Source organism: Culex pipiens, chromosome 1 (genome assembly GCF_016801865.2).
Source record: "Culex pipiens pallens isolate TS chromosome 1, TS_CPP_V2, whole genome shotgun sequence".
Taxonomy (NCBI): Eukaryota; Metazoa; Arthropoda; class Insecta; order Diptera; family Culicidae; genus Culex; species Culex pipiens.
This window is the reverse complement of record NC_068937.1, coordinates 27,248,314-27,269,184: the sequence shown is the minus strand read 5'-3', so window position 1 is coordinate 27,269,184 and position 20,871 is coordinate 27,248,314. Positions and strand designations below refer to the sequence as shown.

At 39.2% G+C, this 20,871-nt stretch overlaps 1 protein-coding gene and 2 long non-coding RNA genes across 3 annotated transcripts; 1 reads left to right on the top strand and 2 right to left on the bottom strand.

Annotated features, from left to right (window-relative positions):
- Window positions 1-12,384: 12,384 nt before the first annotated feature.
- Window positions 12,385-12,854, bottom strand: LOC128092378 (uncharacterized). The gene is made up of 2 exons (XR_008211704.1): window positions 12,585-12,854; window positions 12,385-12,516 (listed from the first exon to the last, which is right to left on the bottom strand). It is a non-coding gene; the product is annotated as an uncharacterized LOC128092378 (long non-coding RNA).
- A 614-nt stretch (window positions 12,855-13,468) lies between these two features.
- LOC120413336 (UPF0729 protein CG18508) lies at window positions 13,469-14,044 on the bottom strand. The gene has a single exon (XM_039574112.1). It carries the CDS (start codon window positions 13,880-13,882, stop codon window positions 13,589-13,591), a length of 294 nt encoding a protein of 97 aa, XP_039430046.1. The 5' UTR covers window positions 13,883-14,044; the 3' UTR covers window positions 13,469-13,588.
- Window positions 14,045-16,321: 2,277 nt separating this feature from the next.
- LOC120413344 (uncharacterized) lies at window positions 16,322-17,393 on the top strand. Its single transcript, XR_005604934.2, has 2 exons — window positions 16,322-16,914; window positions 16,974-17,393. It is a non-coding gene; the product is annotated as an uncharacterized LOC120413344 (long non-coding RNA).
- Window positions 17,394-20,871: the final 3,478 nt, after the last annotated feature.

Sequence of the window (20,871 nt, the reverse complement as noted above, 5' to 3'; positions counted from 1 at the left end):
ACTGGGCAAGTTCATCGAAATTCTTGGCGCCATGGTTTCTCGAAGGAAGCGATGGACGAAGTGCTCGCCGCTCAGCTCGGCAATCTCCGAGCTCCAGCTTTAGCTTCAGGACCTTCAAATCTTCGTGCCTGAAGGGAAATTATCTTGACACAGTACCAGTTTGTGGGAACTCAGCCACCGTCCGGGGGAATTGCCCCAAGTCGGGCCACCGAGGGAGCACGTCTGCTCCGTCCAAATGATGTGCCAGGAAGAGGCTGATCCACGTTGACACACGCGTGAGCTTGTGTTTCCTTCCAGCTGTCACTGAGCCCGCCTGTCTGTCACCTGACAGGCGGGACTATTCGGGGTTCATTCACAAACGCCAATACGGTGCCCCACATCTCCCTTCTCCTCTCGGGAAAAAACAAGAAAAAAAAAAAAAATCTCACACCTCTGGAATGAACAAGTGAAAAAAAAACAAGTTTGCAAACACTTTACTATCAACTATTCTGGGAATGTAAAGATTTCATTTTCCCCAGCTTTGCTGTGTCTCCATCTCCGACCTTGATGAAACTTCGCACCAAAAAAATCCCACAAATTTACTTATTATGGATCAGAGTTATAAACATTTCAAACTATCTGTTCTTAGCTACATGGTTTGACATTCTCCTATTCTCTCTCCTTCCAGCAATCACAATCATCCTCTTTCAACAGTTTTTTTAACCGCAAAACCAATTTTGCCAGCGCAGTTTGACAAAACGTATTGCGTAGTCGGTTCCAAAGTGATAGGAATAATTGAATCACGAGACAAAGGAAGAGATCGCGCAAGCTTTAGTGACAGTCTTAACATTCTTTGATATTTTGGCGCAGGAATTATCAAATGTTAGGAGGAATTCTCATATGTTAGGTTGGTTAAGCACGCGCTCCATTCAATTTGCTGATTTTCACTATTCAACTACTTTAGAGTTAGTTTGCAAAAGGTCCACGTCTTTGCAGTCTCTATGGCGAGATTTCTACTCGTACTTAGGCGTCCGAAGACTGAGAAGGGGAGAGCACCCAAAACTCTTTTTGCACCTAGTTCCCTTCTACCCCGGGATTCGAACTAGCAACCATTGGATTGTTAGTCCAACTACCGACAAACGACTCCACCAGGGCAGACTAGGTTTGGTGTGGTGTTTGTACTTATACGGGAGAGACGACTCCTACATCATGATTGACTTAACGGCCACTTAACCAACGTTTTACTTCCCTATCCTATGGAGACTGAAGCAGATGAAAATCAAACCCATGATCATCCGCTCACAATGCGAACAGCATAACCATTCGGCCATGCTTGTCTTACTCTTAACAGCACGTCAGTATATCAAAACTGCTATTCGGGTGTCTTTCAGTGTCCAATCGCTATCAAACAATCAAACAAGATTTTCGACCGTTCTTTTTTTTAAGCCGTGGACGGCAACAACAAAATTGATCTGATAACCACTAAGATTACCAATCAGTTGGATACACCCTATCCCTTGCGCGAGGAGCGTGCTCCGTGGATAACACCATAAATCAAACAAGCAACCGAACTGAGAGATCTAGCCTTCAAGCTCTACTCAAGTAATACCAACAGGTGAATAGGTGACGATCAGGCCACGATCTCTCCGCCAAGGAACTGTGGAGTAATCTCAAGCGAGAAGGCACCCAAAGTTCGTTCGAGCAGTGTGTTCTTCCGCTGACGAGATCGATGCGGACAAACTCAACGGCTTTTTTTCGCAGAAGGTCACCGGCGACGCAGGCCGCGACAGCACCGCACCACCAAGAAAACCGAGTTACCGGATAGTGGTCAATCACGGAGCGAACGAGTTTAATTCCCGACGCACAAACGTTGGCGAAGTCTGCCTGAAGATATTCATACAAACAAATGCCGCGGGTTCAGACGGCATCCCGATCTCGTTCGTTAAATTGCTGTGCCCCTTTCTCTTCAACGCCATCATCTCAACCCGAGCCTTTCCAGCCTCGTGGAAAAACATAGCCACGCGCATCCCCAAGATTTCAGCCCAATTTTGCTGAAGGACTCTAGCCCCATTAGCGTCCTTCCTGCAATCTCGAAAGTTCTGGGGAGATCTTGCTGGATCAGATAACCGACCACCTGGACAACTCAAACGACCGCCTACTGGTTCGTCACCTATCTGGTTTTAGAAAAGGATATGGGACCACAACAGCCCTGGCGAAGATAACCTGTTTGTACATGTCCTGTGTTGACCATCGAACTGTACATGCCCTGTGTTGACCATCGCCTGCTGGGGCAGAAGCTCAATGGAAAATTCCACTTCTCAAGATCGGCTTGTAGACTTGTCTCGTCATTTCTCGTGCAGATATCACAATCCGTGTGCCACCGGGATACCGTATCCTAGGTTCTTGCCGTTCTTGCGGTCAGATGCGGTATCCCTCAAGGCTCCTGCATGAGCGCGGTTTTGTTCAGCCTGTATATTAACAGTCTTCGTTCTGCGTTGCAGTTATCAGCCGTACGAAGACGATCTGCAGATATACACATCTGGGCCGGTGTCCGAAATCAACGAGCTGGTGAAAAAGATCAACGAAGACCTTGAAACCATCACACGCTGGTCGAAAGGACCTCTGCCTCTATCCTAATCTTAAGAAAACACAAGCAATTGTTGGAATGGGACGGTTGAGTCACAAGAAGACATTGTCTTTAGCGGAGAACTATGCACCTATCCAGTCGGTGACTAATCACGGCTTCCAGATGGACAGGAACATGACGTGGGCATCTGAAGTGAACAGCGTGGGGCAAAAAGCCTTCAACACGTTGAGAACATTACGGCGCCTCGCTACAGTTCTTTCTACGGCGACTCGACGCAAGCTGGTTCAAGCCGTCGTGATGCCCATCTTCAAATACTGTGACGTTGTGTACCATCACGACCTCTCCGCGGCGCTGGAAGAGCAGCTGAATCGCTGCTTTAAATCGGCGGTGCGCTTCGTGTACAACCTTAGGCTACATCATTAAACGAGGATATTACGGCAATCTACCAGATTATCTCCAAGAACATCTCGTACACAGTTTTCGTCTGACAGCCGACGACAGCGGTTGTTTTTTTTTCAACAAAGTCAACTTACAAGCTAATTCCGTTTGGGATCAAATTGCTGTGTATCTCCGAGAAGCGTTTTGAAACCGCGGGAGCCCACTTAATTGCGAACAACGTGGAGTTCTATACCCACGAGAAACGAAGCGAGCGGCAACTCCGCGTCGTTTTGAGAGGACTTCCACCGGCTTCTCCCGAATACGTCAAGAAGAACCTCAATGAAGCGCAAAACCTGGATGCTGTGGAGGTACCTGCCATCAAGAGGAAGGGAGAGTTCGCCTCGTCAGAGGAAACCCCGTACATTGTTACATTCCCCCAACCTGAAGCAGCTGAGTAAAATCAAGCGCTTAAGGAGATTTCATATCCGGTGGGAGGCCTACCGGAACAAGCGGCCGAAAGTGACCCAGTGCAGGAACTGCTTGCAGCTGGGTCATGGAACCAGGAACTATCACCTCAAGGGGAGGTGCAACAACTGTGTGGGTCCCCACAAGACGGACGAGTGCTAAGTCCAAGAAGCCGAGCCGAAGCGGTGTGCCAACTGCTCTGGAGCCCACGAAGCCACGGACCGCAGCTGCCTCAAGCGTGCGGACTTCATCCGAAGGCGCCAGCAGGCGTCGAAACCGAACCCGCCGGCAAGGAAGGCGGAGAAGCAGAGTCCAGCAGTTCCGGCGTTCACGCCGGCGGAGTTCCCTCCGCTGCCGGGCGCAGTTCCGGACGGAAAATCAAAGGATCGCTTTCGACCCGCAGAAAGCAGCAAAGGAAGCAGTGGCTCCCGAGATGGTGGAGCCACGGAGCAGGAAGCCGGGGTGTAAACAAATGTCTCGGTCGCTGCCCTAGCAAACCAAAACAATCCACACAAACATCTCAACAGCAGTCCCGGGACAAAACAAACCCTCACGCCGGCCCACGAATGCTTCCAATCAAAACAAACTTTGGCGGAGGTCCACTCTCGCCAAAACATACAAGGTTCCGACCAAATCCTGGTGGAGGTTCCCTTGCACCCAAACACTAACGATCCAATCAAAACAAATCCAGGCGCCGAAACGCTATCGGTCTCAATCAAAACAAACATTAGCGGAGGTCCACTCTCGCCGGAACACAAACGGTTCCAATCAAAACTAACCCTGGCGGAGGTCCACTCGCGCCAGAACTCTTACGGTTCCGAACAAAACAAATCCAGGCGGAAGTTCCATCGCGCCGGAACGCTATCGGTTCCAATCAAAACGAACATTGGCGAAGGTCCACTCTCGCCATTACACACACGCGGTTCCGAACAAAACAAACCCTGGCGGAGGTCCCCTCGCGCTGGAACACAAACGGTTCCAATCAAAACAAACCTTAGCGGAGGTCCACTCGCGCCAGAACTCGTACGGTTCCGAACAAAACAAATCCAGGCGGAAGTTCCATCGCGCCGGAACGCTATCGGTTCCCATCAAAACAAATCCTGGCGGAGGTCCCCTCGCGCCGGAACACCAACAGTTCTAATCAGAACAAACCCTGGCGGAGATCCACTCTCGCCAGAACTCGTACAGTTCCGAACAAAACAAATCCAGGCGGAAGTTCCATCGCGCCGGAACGCTATCGGTTCCCATCAAAACAAATCCTGGCGGAGGTCCCCTCGCGCCGGAACACGAACGGTTCCATTCAGAATAAACTTTTGGCGGAGGTCCACTCTCGCCAGAACACAAACGGTTCCAAGCAAAACAAACCCAGGCGGAAGTTCCATCGCGCCGGAACGCTATCGGTTCCCATCAAAACAAACCCTGGCGGAGGTCCCCTCGCGCCGGAACACGAACGGTTCTAATCAAAACAAAAAAATAGGCGGAAGTCCACTCTCGCCAGAACTAGTACGGTTCCGAACATAACAAATCCAGGCGGAAGTTCCATCGCGCCGGAACGCTATCGGTTCCCATCAAAACAAACCCTGGCGGAGGTCCCCTCGCGCCGGAACACAAACGGTTCCAATCAGAATAAACTTTGGCGGAGGTCCACTCTCGCCAGAACACACACGGTTACAAGCAAAACAAACCCAGGCGGAAGTTCCATCGCGCCGGAACGCTATCGGTTCCCATCAAACCAATCCTGGCGGAGGTCCCCTCGCGCCGGAACACAAACGGTTCCAAATCCAGGCGGAAGTTCCATCGCGCCGGAACGCTCGTGGTTCCAATCAAAACAAACTCTGGCGGAGGTCCCCTCACGCCGGAACACGAACGGTTCCAATCAAAACAAACTTTGGCGGATATTCACTCTCGCCAGTACACACACGCGGCGAAGTAGCAAGTTGATCTGTCAGACCTCGTCCTGAAGAAAACAAACTCCGGCGGAACACCACGCCTGAACACCATCGGTTCCTATTAAAACATTTTTTTTTTGCGGAGGTCCACTCTCGCCGCACGGCTCTGAATAAAAAAAGTTTTAATCAAAACAAAGCACTTACAAATTCCAGTCACACCAGAAAAGCACACACAAAATCGACTACAGTTCCTTCGGCCACTTGAGAAAACAAACGAAATGCTTTGGCCAAACTTGGGGCAATTCCAACGTCGTTATTTTCCTCTTCCAGTAGTACCATCAATTGTGGTACTCCTGGCAGGATCGCCAATGTGGGAACTCAGCCACCGTCCGGGGGAATTGCCCCAAGTCGGGCCACCGAGGGAGCACGTCTGCTCCGTCCAAATGATGTGCCAGGAAGAGGCTGATCCACGTTGACACACGCGTGAGCTTGTGTTTCCTTCCAGCTGTCACTGAGCCCGCCTGTCTGTCACCTGACAGGCGGGACTATTCGGGGTTCATTCACAAACGCCAATACGGTGCCCCACACAGTTGCCGTCACTCGACTTCCTTCATCTCTAAGTTAGTAAAAAACTTGTTGCTCGTTGACAGAACGTCCAGCAGCATGCCGATCTCCGGTGTCCAGCAAGAGTTCTACACGCACAGGCAGTTTGCCCAAAAGTGTTCTTCTTGATGTTCAATCTTCGCAAGTGTCACTTCTTCTCGAATCTATCACAGGTTTTACGTAATCCCCTCTATTATCGCTTGCCCTCGAGTACCAGATTCCGGACCCACTATATTATCACCCGCTATTGCTTTCTCTCTAGCGAATCTCCTTCTCCCGGTTCAACAAAACCGAGTCCGGAACATTCCCAGATCTGAAAAGAAGATGGTCACCCATGTAGCCACCGATTCTGTGAGGTTTATTGGCTGTATTCTGGATCGAATCCACCGTTGCGACCAAAAACCCGGTGAAAATTGTTTTTCTGTTTCATTGGGAACTTGTTTTGTTTTGATTTTGATGACATTTTGACTGGCCACGCTTCTTAGCTCATGGTGGGATTTCGTCAATATATTAACGAAATGTCGATGCGTTGACCAATTATCTTAGTCTATTGATAATGTATTAACCTATCTGTCCAGCCCCTAGATCTTACCCTATAAACTCATTTATGCCAATATGGTCGTACCCGTGGTCGTATCACTTGCTTAAGGCGAGTCCCAGATTCTAACCCGTTACAAACCAGTCAATATTTTAGGTACATTGGATATTTTATCGCAGACATGCGATTTTATGTTGATATCTTCCAGACATTCACTAGCCTTCGGGAAATCGCGTGTTTTGACCTTTCTTACAAGTGTCCTTACAAAGTGTGCACAGTACACGTAAGCGGCTGCCGATGGGCTAGACATCACTTTTGTCTTTGTCACTTTTGTCAACGAAACACCCATCGCCCATCGTGGCAGGAAACTACCAACTCCACCGGCACTTAGGCAGCATTTTAGTTTGAATTCGATAATTGTTAGTAGACCGAATTTTTGGAGCTGAACGTGGCTGAACCGTGCGTCAAAAATGTTCGCCACGTTCTTCGAGATTTCAACCCATCAGAAGGTCGAAAATAGTCACATTAAAGGTCGGCTCCTAGGAGCAATAGACCCAAAATAGGGACAACAAATGTTTCAGTTTGTCGGGCTTATATAAAGTATTTTTTTTTTATCACAAATGTGATTCACAATATTGTTTTGGATCACCGGAGGTCAATTATAATTATTTGCTTATATTGGCAATTTGCGGCGAGAAATATTAAGCTAACCTAGGACAGAAAGAGGAGAGACAGAATTGAAGATCGCGACAACAGTTTTTTTCAAACCTTTTGTCACATGGTGGATAGATCCAGACAGGGCGCTGGCAGTTATAAGGGGAAAGGAGGTGAAGAAGCTAAGGGCCATTCATTCTAAGTGTAATATTTGGTTGAACTAGCTTTTTAGGGGTCTTCCATTAACCGACACAGAAGGTGTCGGAGAATGTCCCACATAGTTGACACACGATAATTTCTTTTCGTGTTTCGTCATCTATGGGACGACCCCCAAAAAGCTAGCTCAACCAAACTCGCTATATACAATAAACTCATCTATCGGTATTTGTTCGAAAGTAGGAACTATCGGTACAGAGTGCTCACAAGCAGCAACATTTCGGTAGATAATATCTGAAAAAAGAAATCCATCGGTAGAATCGAAGTGCGCCACTAAGAGTATATAGCGAATTTGGTTGAGCTAGCTTTTTGGGGGTCGTCCCACAGATGACGAAACACGAAAAGAAATTATCGTGTGTCAACTATGTGGGACATTCTCCGACACCTTCTGTGTCGGTTAATGGAAGACCCCTAAAAAGCTAGTTCAACCAAATATTACACTTAGAATGAATGGCCCTTAGCTTCTTCACCTCCTTTCCCCTTATAACTGCCAGCGCCCTGTCTGGATCTATCCACCATGTGACAAAAGGTTTGAAAAAAACTGTTGTCGCGATCTTCAATTCTGTCTCTCCTCTTTCTGTCCTAGGTTAGCTTAATATTTCTCGCAGCAAATTGCCAATATACCTAAGCAAATAATTACAAATGTGATTCAGAAAGAGGAAATGATTTGTTTGCGCTTTATTGTGGACATATTGTAAGATGTCATTAAAGTATTGAATTAAATAGGGTATTTTAACCATTAGTCGACCCCCTAGTAGAGCCGACGCGCATTTTTCACATTTTTTTCAATATTTTAAGCACTTTTTCATAACCCTTTGTACAAAACAATGAAATCTGAAGTCTTTTGAACAATTTTGACTATTTGTTTCATCAGTAATTTATTTTTGAGCAGAAAAATAGTTATTTGAAAAAAAAAAGTTTTTTTGCCTGTTATGGACCCCCTTTTCCTATAGTGGACCCGGGTCCATAATCCGATTGTGGACCCGGGTCCACTATAGGAAAACTATTATTTTTATACCAAATTTAACCGATATTTGGTGTTTTGGTGCATGGTGGAGGTCTTATGATAGATATAATGAATAAAGGATGGATTTTCCATCATAAACAAATTTGTTTTGTTAACAAATTATGCTTAAAACAACAAAAAACCTAACAGACATTTAAACACATTTATTTCGGAAAAAGATCAAAGAAAACGTTTCAAAAGCAACTGTAAACATTAAAAAGATTAAAAAAAGTAATTTTGATGCACATTTTTCCATATAAACTACATAAACAGTTGACCAAAACAAAACAATAGAATTGTTTACAGCTGCTGATAAAACTATGCACTTGAATACGCATGTTTATTTTAAAAAAATGTTTTGTTATTGATTAATTATTATAAAATATCATTTAAAACTATGATTGTGATGCTTCATTTAAGTACCATTAACTATAGTTTTTTATTAATTATAAATTCTTAAGGCTTCAGCATTTTTGATACTTTTAACATGAAAACAGCCATGTTTATACTCATAATTGAAAAAAAATGCAATTTGGTTGATTACAACAATCATTTATTGTATGTTTAGGAGAAACTTTTGCTTAAATACACAGTTTTCTTCATTTTTGAAGGTTAAATTAACAGGGATCAACTTTTGGAAAAGTTAGGATTTTCGTTGTTCTGTATTGGACCCCCCTAATTTTTGCTTGAAAATGAGCAGTTCTTCGCTTTATTTTAGTATAGTTAATTAAACTTACATTATTTCGACTTACTGAAGTTAAATAACCAGTCAAAAGTGGTTGGATAGTTAATTCAATCATAAAATATAAATGCAGTTTTGTTGTGAAAATGCTAGTGGCCATGGCTGATTTAAGAAGTCGAACTTAAAGCACTTATTTTGGCAAAAAGGACAATTCAATGTCAGTCAAAATTGTTTTAAATGAGGCTGAACATGCCAAATAATAGATTTGCAGGCAAAAACACTCTTTAAATTGGGATTTTATTGATTTTTTCATCAAAAACCCTTCAGAGGGTCCACTATAGGAAAAGGGTCCACTAATGGATAACGTAACCTATTCTAAGACAACTTTGTTGCAACCACATTTTTGAAAATGTTTAAAATCAGTTGTTGTGGCCATTTTTGGGTGGTTTATAATAATTTTTACTTACTTGATTCTTCTTGAAAATATTGATAACGGAAAGATCGTCCATTTTCGCGTAATTTTGTCTTTGACCGCCTTTCTGTCTTTTCTGTTTTGGGAAGCTCAAGTGAATGAACATTCGGATTACTCGGACACTCGGTTGTTTACCCTGACAAACTAAAAGTTGCGAAAGTGACCCCAATTCATAAATCTGGTTCCACTTCCTCATTCAACAACTATAGACCTATTTGGGTCTAGCTCATTTCCCCGAATGACATTTCCCCGAATGCCATTTCCCCGAAAATCATTTCTCCTAATTGGTCACATCCCCGAATACCACTTCCCCTAATCAGCCACATCCCCGAATGCCATTTCCCCGAATATCATTTCCCCTAATCGGCTATATCCCCGAATGCCATTTCCCCGATGTGACACTTACGCTAATTGCCGTTCATTTAAATTTAAATTTTCCCGAATTTTCATATTCCCTAATCTTTATTTTCGCTAAAACCTTTTTCCATGACTAACAGTTATTTTCTCTCTCAATTTTACCGAACAAACAGATTTTTCGGGTATTCTGTTTATTAAATGTTGTAAATTGGGTAGCTTTTCTGCCAAGAAGGGCCGGGAAGTGAATTTTTAAAAATTGAATTAAAAATCCATGTTAAATCCTTTGCGGTCGTTAAAAGGGTCATTGTACTTTAAAAATAAGCTTTATCATTGTGAACACTAATATCAGCTTAATTTTAGGACCCTATTACAGTCCAGACTTGATTATCCGAAGCCTCGATTATCCGAAGTTTCGATTATCCGAAGTTCGATTATCCGAAGTGAAATTTTTCCGAGGCCTTCGGATAATCGAGTTGTTGTGTGTTCAAGAACCCAAAAATCGAACAAATAGGTTCAGGCTGGTACAAATTTTATTTAAAGTTTTTGTTGATTATACTTTTCGCCAAATCCAAAACTAGCAATGTGAATAAAATGATCAGTGTGAACGGGGTTCTGTACTACGAAAATCGCACGGTATGTTTTCTGAATCATAAAAAATAACAAAACTTCTATTGCATTATTATTATCATGTCTATAAGTAAAAAGTATTTGGTTTGAGAATATATAACAAAAAGTCTGTAACAATATTCATTGTATATGAATGAATAGTTACCAATCCTTTCAACACTCTTTCCCCCCTAAAATGCTACGTCTGTTCTGAGTGAATCAAAAAAGAAAGTTGATCATTCAAGGCCAATACGAACCTTTCAAGAAATATTATATGTGGTTTAATGTGATAAAAATTGCCATCATTTTTTTCTTATAAAATGCTATTTCCCCGAACGCGGTCAAGCGGAAATGCCCGGTGCCCAGGAGCGCGCGCGCTCCGGGGCACCGGGCATTTCCGCTTGACCGCGTTCGGGGAAATGGCATTCAGGGAAATGACTATTCAGGGATATGACTAATCGGGTAAGTGGAATTCGGGATTGTGGCCTATTCGGGAAAATGACTTTCGGGGATGTGGACGATTAGGGGAAATGGGAAATTCGGGTAAATGGAATTCGGGGAAATGACTATTAGGGGAAGTGTCTTTTCGGGAAAGTGGCATTCGGGGAAATGTCCCTTCGGTAATATGGGTTTCGGGGAAATGTCATAGATTCAGTAATAATTTTTTCTGCCATCAGCAATATGGATTTAGGGAAAGATCATCAACTTTTAATGCTGTTGTTGATCTTGTTAATAAAATTCAACATGATCTTGATAATCGTGACGACGTGTTGGGACTGTTTTTGGACTTGTCCAAAGCGTTCGACACGGTAGATAGACGTATTTTGTTTGAAAAACTTAAATTTGCAGGTATTCACGGTGTTGCTTTAGACTTGTTCAAAAGTTATCTTACAAATCGTTCTCAATTTGTTTGTTTTTTAAAACGGAATAAGTAGTTTAATGAATTTAATTGATGTTGGAGTCCCTCAAGGTTCTGTACTTGGTCCTTTGTTTTTTATTATTTATCTTAATGACTTTTCTCGTTTACCTCTTAAAGGGGATCTTAGATTATTTGCCGACGATTCTTCTTTATTTTATAACAGTAGACTAAATTCTGTAAATGATTTGATTGTTTCTGAATATTTTAGAATAAATAAACTTACATTGAACATTAATAAAACAAATATCATCAATATCAAAAATTCCAGCCTTTCAACACCTAACCCATTAATTAAAACTAAAATTGAGTTTCCAGATATTGATATTGTATCTGAATTTAAATATTTGGGTATTCTTTTGGACAGCAGGCTTAATTGGTCTTCACATGTTAACTCGTTAATTCTAAAACTTAATAAAATAACCGGTATTGTTTTTAAAATAAAGCATAAGCTTCCAAGAAATGTTCTTATTCTGATCTATCATTCTTTATTCAACTCTTTACTGTCTTACTTAACTGCCGTCTGGGTGAATACTTACGATTATCTTCTAAATAAACTTCAAATAGTACAAAACAAATTTCTTAAATCGATTTTCAACCTTCCACTTAGAAGTCATACCGTTGATCTATATAGGGGAAATATACCCATTTTAATCACACTAAGCCGTTCGACCAATTCTCATCACTTTTGCCGTTTCTGCTATTAAATCAACATTTTCAGATGTTTCAACAATGGAGAGTTGCTTGCTCACTTTTATTTGAGCTATTTATTACTTTGGAACAGTCGAAAACACTGTATATAAGCTGTAATTCATGATCAAAGTGCTGATAGGCCGATAATAGAAATAGGCTGAGAAAGGGTATAGTTCCCCTACTAAAGAGAAAAACATTATGCCTGTCAGAGGAATTTACATTATTCAAGTTTGTTCTTTTATATATAAAAGTTTATCTAACCAAACTCATACAAATACAAAATTCGAACTTTCTTCTCACCAACATGGTACAAGAAATCATAATCTGCTTAAACGTCCAAATGTTTCCACTTTGTCTGGTGAACGTAGTATAACCTTCAAAGGTGCTAATTACTTCAATTTCTTTTTTAATAAATTTGGCTTATGTTCATCCCTAAGCATTTTCAAAGATCGTTTGAAATTGTATCTAGCTCAACCTGAAATAGTTGAGAAACTTATTAAATCCATTGACATTTTAAGTTAAACAATATTTTATAACTATTACTTCATGTTTCCTTTATTGTTCCGATACAGTTGTCCATTCTATATTTTCATTTGCCACATTCATCTCGTAGGTTCTTTTTTTCTTTTATTTTCTTTCCAGCCCGTAACAGCCAGTTCCGAACTCCTGTAAAGGTTTCCACCGATGGAGTTCTGTCTTCAGCCGCAGTTCATTATTTACTTTATAATTGTATTTATTTATTGTATTTTTTTAACCGAAAAGAAGCAGGTTTTTATGCCAGCATTCTAGTGGCTTTTCCTGTCCAAGGAAAATTGATCAAAAATAAACAAACAACAATCAATCAATAAAACAAATCTGCATGAACAAAATTTTAAATCATTGCTTTCTGAGTGTAGGGTAGCGTGGTTCACGGATATAATAGGAAAAAGAAAAAAAGTGTTTGATTCCGAGTGCTTCAACCCGAATTCTCAAGCATCATTGCCCCAGAAGCTAGCCTGAAAATTTGAGCGCATTTGGTTAAGGTTTTATTGTTCCACCCTTGGCCTAAAGTTATAATGGAACTACAATTTTAAAAAATCTCTTTTTAACTTTTCTTCGAGGAAGTTTTCCTACACTTAATGACATTTTCACAAATTAAAGCTTCTTATAGGTAAATATTTTTGGAGTATGGAAAAAAATATAACGTTCTCTAAAAAATTACCTATATCCTAGCGCTTTGCTATGTTTTACAAAATTGTTCTCCGAATCAAAATCTATAAAAAAAAACTCAAGAATAGGAAAAATAATAGCGTTTTGGGAAACTTCCTCTAAGCAGAGTTAAAAAGTGATAAATACTCATAGTAAATTTTTAAAAGTTCCATATTAACTTTGCTTATTGGTTATTTAAAAAACTCCAGAAATCACAAAAAATAAATGTTTTGAGGTTATTGGGTCAGAATAAATTTTTTTATTTATACATAATTAAATTTTTAAGTTACAATTTTTATTAACTATTACAAACCAAACCGGAATACTCTTCTTGTAAGCTCTCTGCTGCCCGTCCTTCTTCACAGACTCTTTTTGGTTTCCCCATCAGCTGATGTTTCTGCCACAGCTGCTGCCGCCGCAGCTGGAACTTCTTCTCCTGTCGTACCTCCTTCCTGCTGAACCTTGTTGCTCTTGCCGGGGAACGGACAAACACCGCCCTTGCACTGGAACGGGAACTCCGGTCCGGCCTTGATTACGTTTCCGTCCTTGTCCTTTTTCTCCCACGGGTTCCAGTAGCGCAGGACAATCGGCTGAATAAACTTGTGCCACAGGTACAGCAGAACCGGAATGATGAAGCAAGGCACGCAAACCATGGCGGAGGAAGTTAAGTTACGACGATTGTGGTTTTTGGGGGCTGCAAACTTCGAAACTTCTTTTCCTTATCCGATTTAGTCAGTTGAATGTATTCCCTCAATGATTAGTGACTGTGTTTTTCTCGATAGTTCAAGGTTCTTCTGACTTCTGACGTTTTCTTCCGTATTCATTCACAAACTTCACAACAGTCACCAACGTCACGCGCGCAAGTCCGATGCGTAGGGGAAGCATGGGACGATGTGGACGATGCACGTGGGTCGATATTAGATTTATTATTTTACTTTACTTTTTTTATGTTCAATTTCAGCCCAACACAGGAATTTTGTTTGGATGGGTATTCTGAAAAAAATACACTAAAAATAAGAAAATTCAAGCCACTTCTATGAGATTTTTCGATTTAAAAATAAAAATGTGAGGATTGCTTAAGATGTTGCAAAAAGCCTCACGAAACATGCAGGATGGTGTTCTAAACAGTGGTACATAATCGAAAATCTCCATATTGACCATTGTCCTAAGTTCAATCTTTGTGATTTCATTTGTTCAATTGTGAATTGGGTCCTAGAACCAGAACGATAAAGTTTATTTTACGGAACACCTTTGTACGACCGCAAAGGATTTAAAATGGATTTTTAAATCAATTTTGAAAATTTAACTTAGCGGCCCTTTGTAGAGTCCCAACCGGGACTCCTTGAGACACGACGTTCCGGACGCAGCACCAACGCTGCCGATCATTTACCTCCCAACCACCCACTGACCTCATGTCCGCTTCCGTCGTGTCCTGCTCCGGATTCCTCCAACCGGTTCCAGCACAATAGAGTTATCTACGTGCGCATGTATTGCGTGTACGTACACGAAAAAGATTGAGGTTAAATTTTGTACCGGCCAGCAAAACAAATGGCGTGCTAGTGTGCGTGAGATCGGTCTTAGATAACTCGACGGTAACATTTCAAAAAGCATCATGTACATTTTGACACTTTCTGGGTTATTGCATATTCTGAAAGTACTCCTAAAAAGCTATCTCACCACCAAAAATGAGCAAAAGTTACTTCAGTTAAGTCTGTTTAATCATGATTTTAAATAAAGTAACATAAACAAAATCTCTGCCATCAGCAGTCCCTGTTTATATAGCCCTGTCAACCTGTCAAACAAAAGACTACATGAACCTCGTGACGAAAAAAAAGCAACATGAATAAAGCGCCATGTACATTCGGCGAAGAAAAACGAATCATAACAAAGCGCCCCCCTCAATGACAGCAGGGTGATATAGAAGTTGGTGATTTCAAAAGGAGTTATGTTTATTTTTCTCAAATAAAATTACGGAAATGATGTTTTATTGAATTTGGATGATTAAGTATCAATAAAAGCAACGTTTTTCATCGTTTGTTATTAGTAGAACATCTTGTTTTGCTTTTATATTAAAATGGGAATTGAAAATGGATGCTCAACATTCAAATGCGGTTTTCTCAAAACGCATGGTTTGTACATGATGCTTTTTCAAATGTTGGCGTCGAACTATATAGAGCTATCTAAGCCCGATCTCACACACACTAGCACACCATTTGTTTTGCTGGCTGGTACAAAATTTAACCTCACTTTTTTTCGTGTACGTACACGCAATACATGCGCACGTAGATAACTCTATAGAGATCTCCACGGTTTCTCTCACGCACACCATCATTCTGTGTTAGTATTTGTATTTGAAGTATTGTTTTGGTTTTGAACGGTTGTGATTGGCTGAATTCCAAGCAGCTGATTTTGTTTACACTATTTTCACGCAGACATAGGCAAATCGAGTAGACAACCCGCCTGTAAAAACCAGCTGTTTTCCACGTGCTCGTGGTATAACAAAGGACACAGCTGATTTTGACAGACGAATCATTCTACTCGATTTGCCTATGTCTGCGTGTAAATTTTGTTACAAACTAACACACTCTCGCGCGTGGATATCTCTATAGAGATCTCCACGGTTTCTCTCACGCACACCATGATTCTGTGTTAGTATTTGTATTTGAAGCATTGTTTTGGTTTTGAACGATTGTGATTGGCTGAATTCCAAGCAGCTGATTTTGTTTACACTTTTTTTACGCAGACATAGGCAAATCGAGTAGATCAATCGTCTGTAAAAACAGCTGTTTACCACGTGCTCGTGGTAGAACAAAGGACACAGCTGATTTTGACAGACGAATCATTCTACTCGATTTGCTTATGTCTGCGTGTAAATATTATTACAAACTAACACACTCTCGCGCGTGGATATCTCTATTCAATCACACTCACACTTCCGCGCCAAACGTTTACTCTCAACTGTCCACAGCGTAAACACAAACATGCGCTGTCAAAACCAAGTACACGCTTCAGTAAGTTCAGTAAGGAATAGTCTGTTTCGGGTTATTATTAACCGGTCAATATATTTCAAGCAAAACATTGTAAAACGGCCTTTGTCATTTTTCAAAACATTGAGAAAAACGAGAATGAAATTTGCAACTAGTAATTCAATTCCTATTTTAAGAAAAATGAGCAATTTACTATGATTATTCACTCAAAGAGCGTAAAACTAGTGTGCTTAAGCTTCGCTAAATTCAAATTTACGGGAAAAGTTTTTTTCCCCAAGAAAATCAATGAAAAAAATAATTAGGCCGCGTGCGAAAGTTTTACCAGTGCGGGATCGAGCTGGGCCCTTTGCGTGATAGCACCTTTGTAAACAGTGACAGTTTCGTTTTCCAGTTGGACCCTAGGCCAAACACGATGACGGTTTGTTTATGTTGTTCTTTTGTTTTGGCCTGGCAGGCCAAACCAAAACAGAGTCTGCTTTCGTGTTGGGGCCTTTTCAATCAAACTTTTGTTTTAATTTTGAAAGGGGTTTTTTATTTTATTTTCGCGGCCAATTCGACAGAATTTTGAGTAATTGAGGGCAAATCGAGATATTGTGATGTGAAAAATAGAATTTTACAGTGGAAAAAGTTGTTTATTCTGCAATAAGGTTGGGAAGTTGCCGTGGCTGCCGTGTTATGTTCCTTCTGCATTTGTCAAGGTCAGTAACTTTTTAAGGTTTTTAAAATGGTAATACTTAGATAAGTTTCTATTTTACAGACAAATTCACTTAGTGTTCATAATCCAGATGATCGCTTCGGCTGGTGCTTCTAGCATTCTCTGGATTTTCATATACTTATCGTGGACGAACTTGTGTGAATCAAGCTGCTGAAATTGTCGATGGAACCAGGCCACAATATCGCTAGGCCGTTCGTAAAAAGCTACTGGGTCGGTGGACGGTCATGAGCAACTCCCAAGAAAAAAGCGGATCACTAGCAACGGAGAGTTTCATCGGAACGAGATGGCGACAGTAAGACACGGGAATGCAAACTAATGTGAGAAATGGCTTCAGGAAAGATCGAAAATCCGATGGCTAATGTTCCACGATGGAGTTTCTATCATTATCCAACCGAAGATTGGATCCGAAGACTGCAGATCGAAGGAAAAATGAAGTTACCGAATAAATAAAATCTATTTGCAAACATTGTTGGGTTACGTTTATTTCAATTGTGACGAATATTACTATTATCACGTCTTATGTTGTATGAAGTGTCTCTTCCGCGAATGGCCATTACTCCAAGCCGCTCCCTTTCCTGGAGCGGACACTCCCGACACAGGTACCAATGAGCTCGTTCCTACAGCAGACTTCTCACCGCCGCCGGACGCTCTCCGCCACTTTATCGCTGCAAGTCGCACCACGTCGGAGCTGATTCGTACCGTGTAAATTAACGAGATTTGTAAAAATGACCGGGATTTTCTTTTATTTGAAGCAGAAATCGATATAAAAAACATAATTTGAAGCAAAGGGCCAAATTGATTTCAATTTTGTTTATAAACAACATCTTGTTTGTCCCTTGAGCTAACACGATTTCAAAACAAAACACCTCCAGTTTTCACATTGGTCCTTTATAGTAAAGGAGCTATGTGGATGTTGAAAACAAGCCCAATCTAAATTACTTTGGCCCTTAGTAAAATTAGGATTTATTAATAAAAAAATCAACTTTTTGAACTTTTCTCGATATATAGCGATAGTTGAAGACTTAGTGCATCATTTGCATGAAAAATCTCGTTTGTTTTGATTTTCGACTTAGGTCCTTTTACATTGTTTTGCTTGATTTATATTGTTTACATCATTTTGATGGACGACAACCCTACACCCTTCTTGACAGAAAAGGTCCTAATAGAGATCTCCACGGTTTCTCTCACGCACACCATGATTCTGTGTTAGTATTTGTATTTGAAGTATTGTTTTGGTTTTGAACGATTGTGATTGGCTGAATTCCAAGCAGCTGATTTTGTTTACACTTTTTTTACGCAGACATAGGCAAATCGAGTAGATCAATCGTCTGTAAAAAACAGCTGTTTACCACGTACTCGTGGTAGAACAAAGGACACAGCTGATTTTGACAGACGAATCATTCTACTCGATTTGCTTATGTCTGCGTGTAAATATTGTTACAAACCCACACACTCTCGCGCGTGGATATCTCTATTGACAGCTCGTTTCGAGGGGACCATATTTGATCCATCGAAAAAATTGTTGAAAAGTGATCAGAAATTGTTTGGTGGTTGGTGGTTTAATCGTTACATCAAAATTTACATAGGGCTTAAGGACCCTATTTTCAGAATTGGCTGCTGAAATTGAAATTATTATACATTATTTTAGGTTGAATTGCTTATAGAAGGAATTACTCAAATTCCTCGGCCAACCAGATTTTAAACCTACCAAAATAAAACCTTTTTTTTAGCTGTGTGAAATGAAGAAAAAAAATTGAAAAAAATACAAAAAATGACAAAAATGACAAAAATGACAAAAATGACAAAAATGACAAAAATGACAAAAATGACAAAAATGACAAAAATGACAAAAATGACAAAAATGACAAAAATGACAAAAATGACAAAAATGACAAAAATGACAAAAATGACAAAAATGACAAAAATGACAAAAATGACAAAAATGACAAAAATGACAAAAATGACAAAAATGACAAAAATGACAAAAATGACAAAAATGACAAAAATGACAAAAATGACAAAAATGACAAAAATGACAAAAATGACAAAAATGACAAAAATGACAAAAATGACAAAAATGACAAAAATGACAAAAATGACAAAAATGACAAAAATGACAAAAATGACAAAAATGACAAAAATGACAAAAATGACAAAAATGACAAAAATGACAAAAATGACAAAAATGACAAAAATGACAAAAATGACAAAAATGACAAAAATGACAAAAATGACAAAAATGACAAAAATGACAAAAATGACAAAAATGACAAAAATGACAAAAATGACAAACATGACAAAAATAACAAAAATGACAAATATGACAAATATGACAAAAATGACAAAAAATGACAAAAAATGACAAAAAATGACAAAAATGACAAAAATGACAAAAATTACAAAAATTACAAAAATTACAAAAATTACAAAAGTTACAAAAATTACAAAAATTACAAAAATTACAAAAATTACAAAAATTACAAAAATTACAAAAGTTACAAAAATTACAAAAATTACAAAAATTACAAAAATTACAAAAATTACAAAAATTACAAAAATTACAAAAATTACAAAAATTACAAAAATTACAAAAATTACAAAAATTACAAAAATTACAAAAATTACAAAAATTACAAAAATTACAAAAATAACAAAAATTACAAAAATGACAAAAATGACAAAAATGACAAAAATGACAAAAATGACAAAAATGACAAAAATGACAAAAATGACAAAAATGACAAAAATGACAAAAATGACAAAAATGACAAAAATGACAAAAATGACAAAAATGACAAAAATGACAAAAATGACAAAAATGACAAAAATGACAAAAATGACAAAAATGACAAAAATGACAAAAATGACAAAAATGACAAAAATAACAAAAATGACAAAAATGACAAAATTGAAAAAAAAATACAAAAATGACAAAAATGACAAAAATGACAAAAATGACAAAAATGACAAAAATGACAAAAATGACAAAAATGACAAAAATGACAAAAATGACAAAAATGACAAAAATGACAAAAATGACAAAAATGACGAACATGACAAAAATGACAAAAATGACAAAAATGACAAAAATGACAAAAATGACAAAAATGACAAAAATGACAAAAATGACAAAAATGACAAAAATGACAAAAATGACAAAAATTACAAAAATGACAAAAATGACAAAAATAACAAAAATAACAAAAATGACAAAAATGACAAAAATGACAAAAATGACAAAACTGACAAAAATGACAAAAATAACAAAAATGACAAAAATAACAAAAATGACAAAAATGCCAAAAAAAAGCAACCAAAAGTAGATACTCAAGATAAAATTGTTTTGAGATTTTTTTTTCTGTTGTTGCGTTTTTGATTTTTTTTCGTTGTGGGCAAAAATTGACTTCATTGTAGGAGTTGGTCATCCGAATTGAAATTTTAAAAACAATGTTTTGTAGGACTATAAGTATGTACGTTTTATTCATTAATAGATGTTTTACGTTTTAGTACACGTCGTTACAGTAAAAGTATTGTATCACATCAATTCATACTTATCAAAGGTCTTCATAAATATTTGTTTGTGAGTATAGTGTAGGAGTTTTCGATAGTACATTTTATTTATAATGTTTCAATAATATTGTGTTACACTAGCTCACATCATTTTCGCAGAAAACTGGGAAAACCTTTCCATTTTGAAGTCCATCATCACATGTTTGTTGCAGCATTGTTTCTCGCCAAACTTTTTTATTTCAATATTATAGGTTTGTCACATTTAAATACTTATTTATAAATTGTATGTGTATTTTTTTTTCCTAAAATTGAAAAAAATAATATTTTCCCACCACATGTCATGTGTTCGCTTTCCATCGAGTTTTGTCGACTTTACCCTTTTATTATTCGTTCGTTTTTCTTTTTTAAATTAGTTAAGTTTATAAATAGT

What these genes read in the sequence shown, in the direction of transcription:
- LOC120413336 (XM_039574112.1), bottom strand. Translation starts at nt 13,882, where the DNA reads ATGGTTTGCGTGCCTTGCTTCATCATTCCGGTTCTGCTGTACCTGTGG.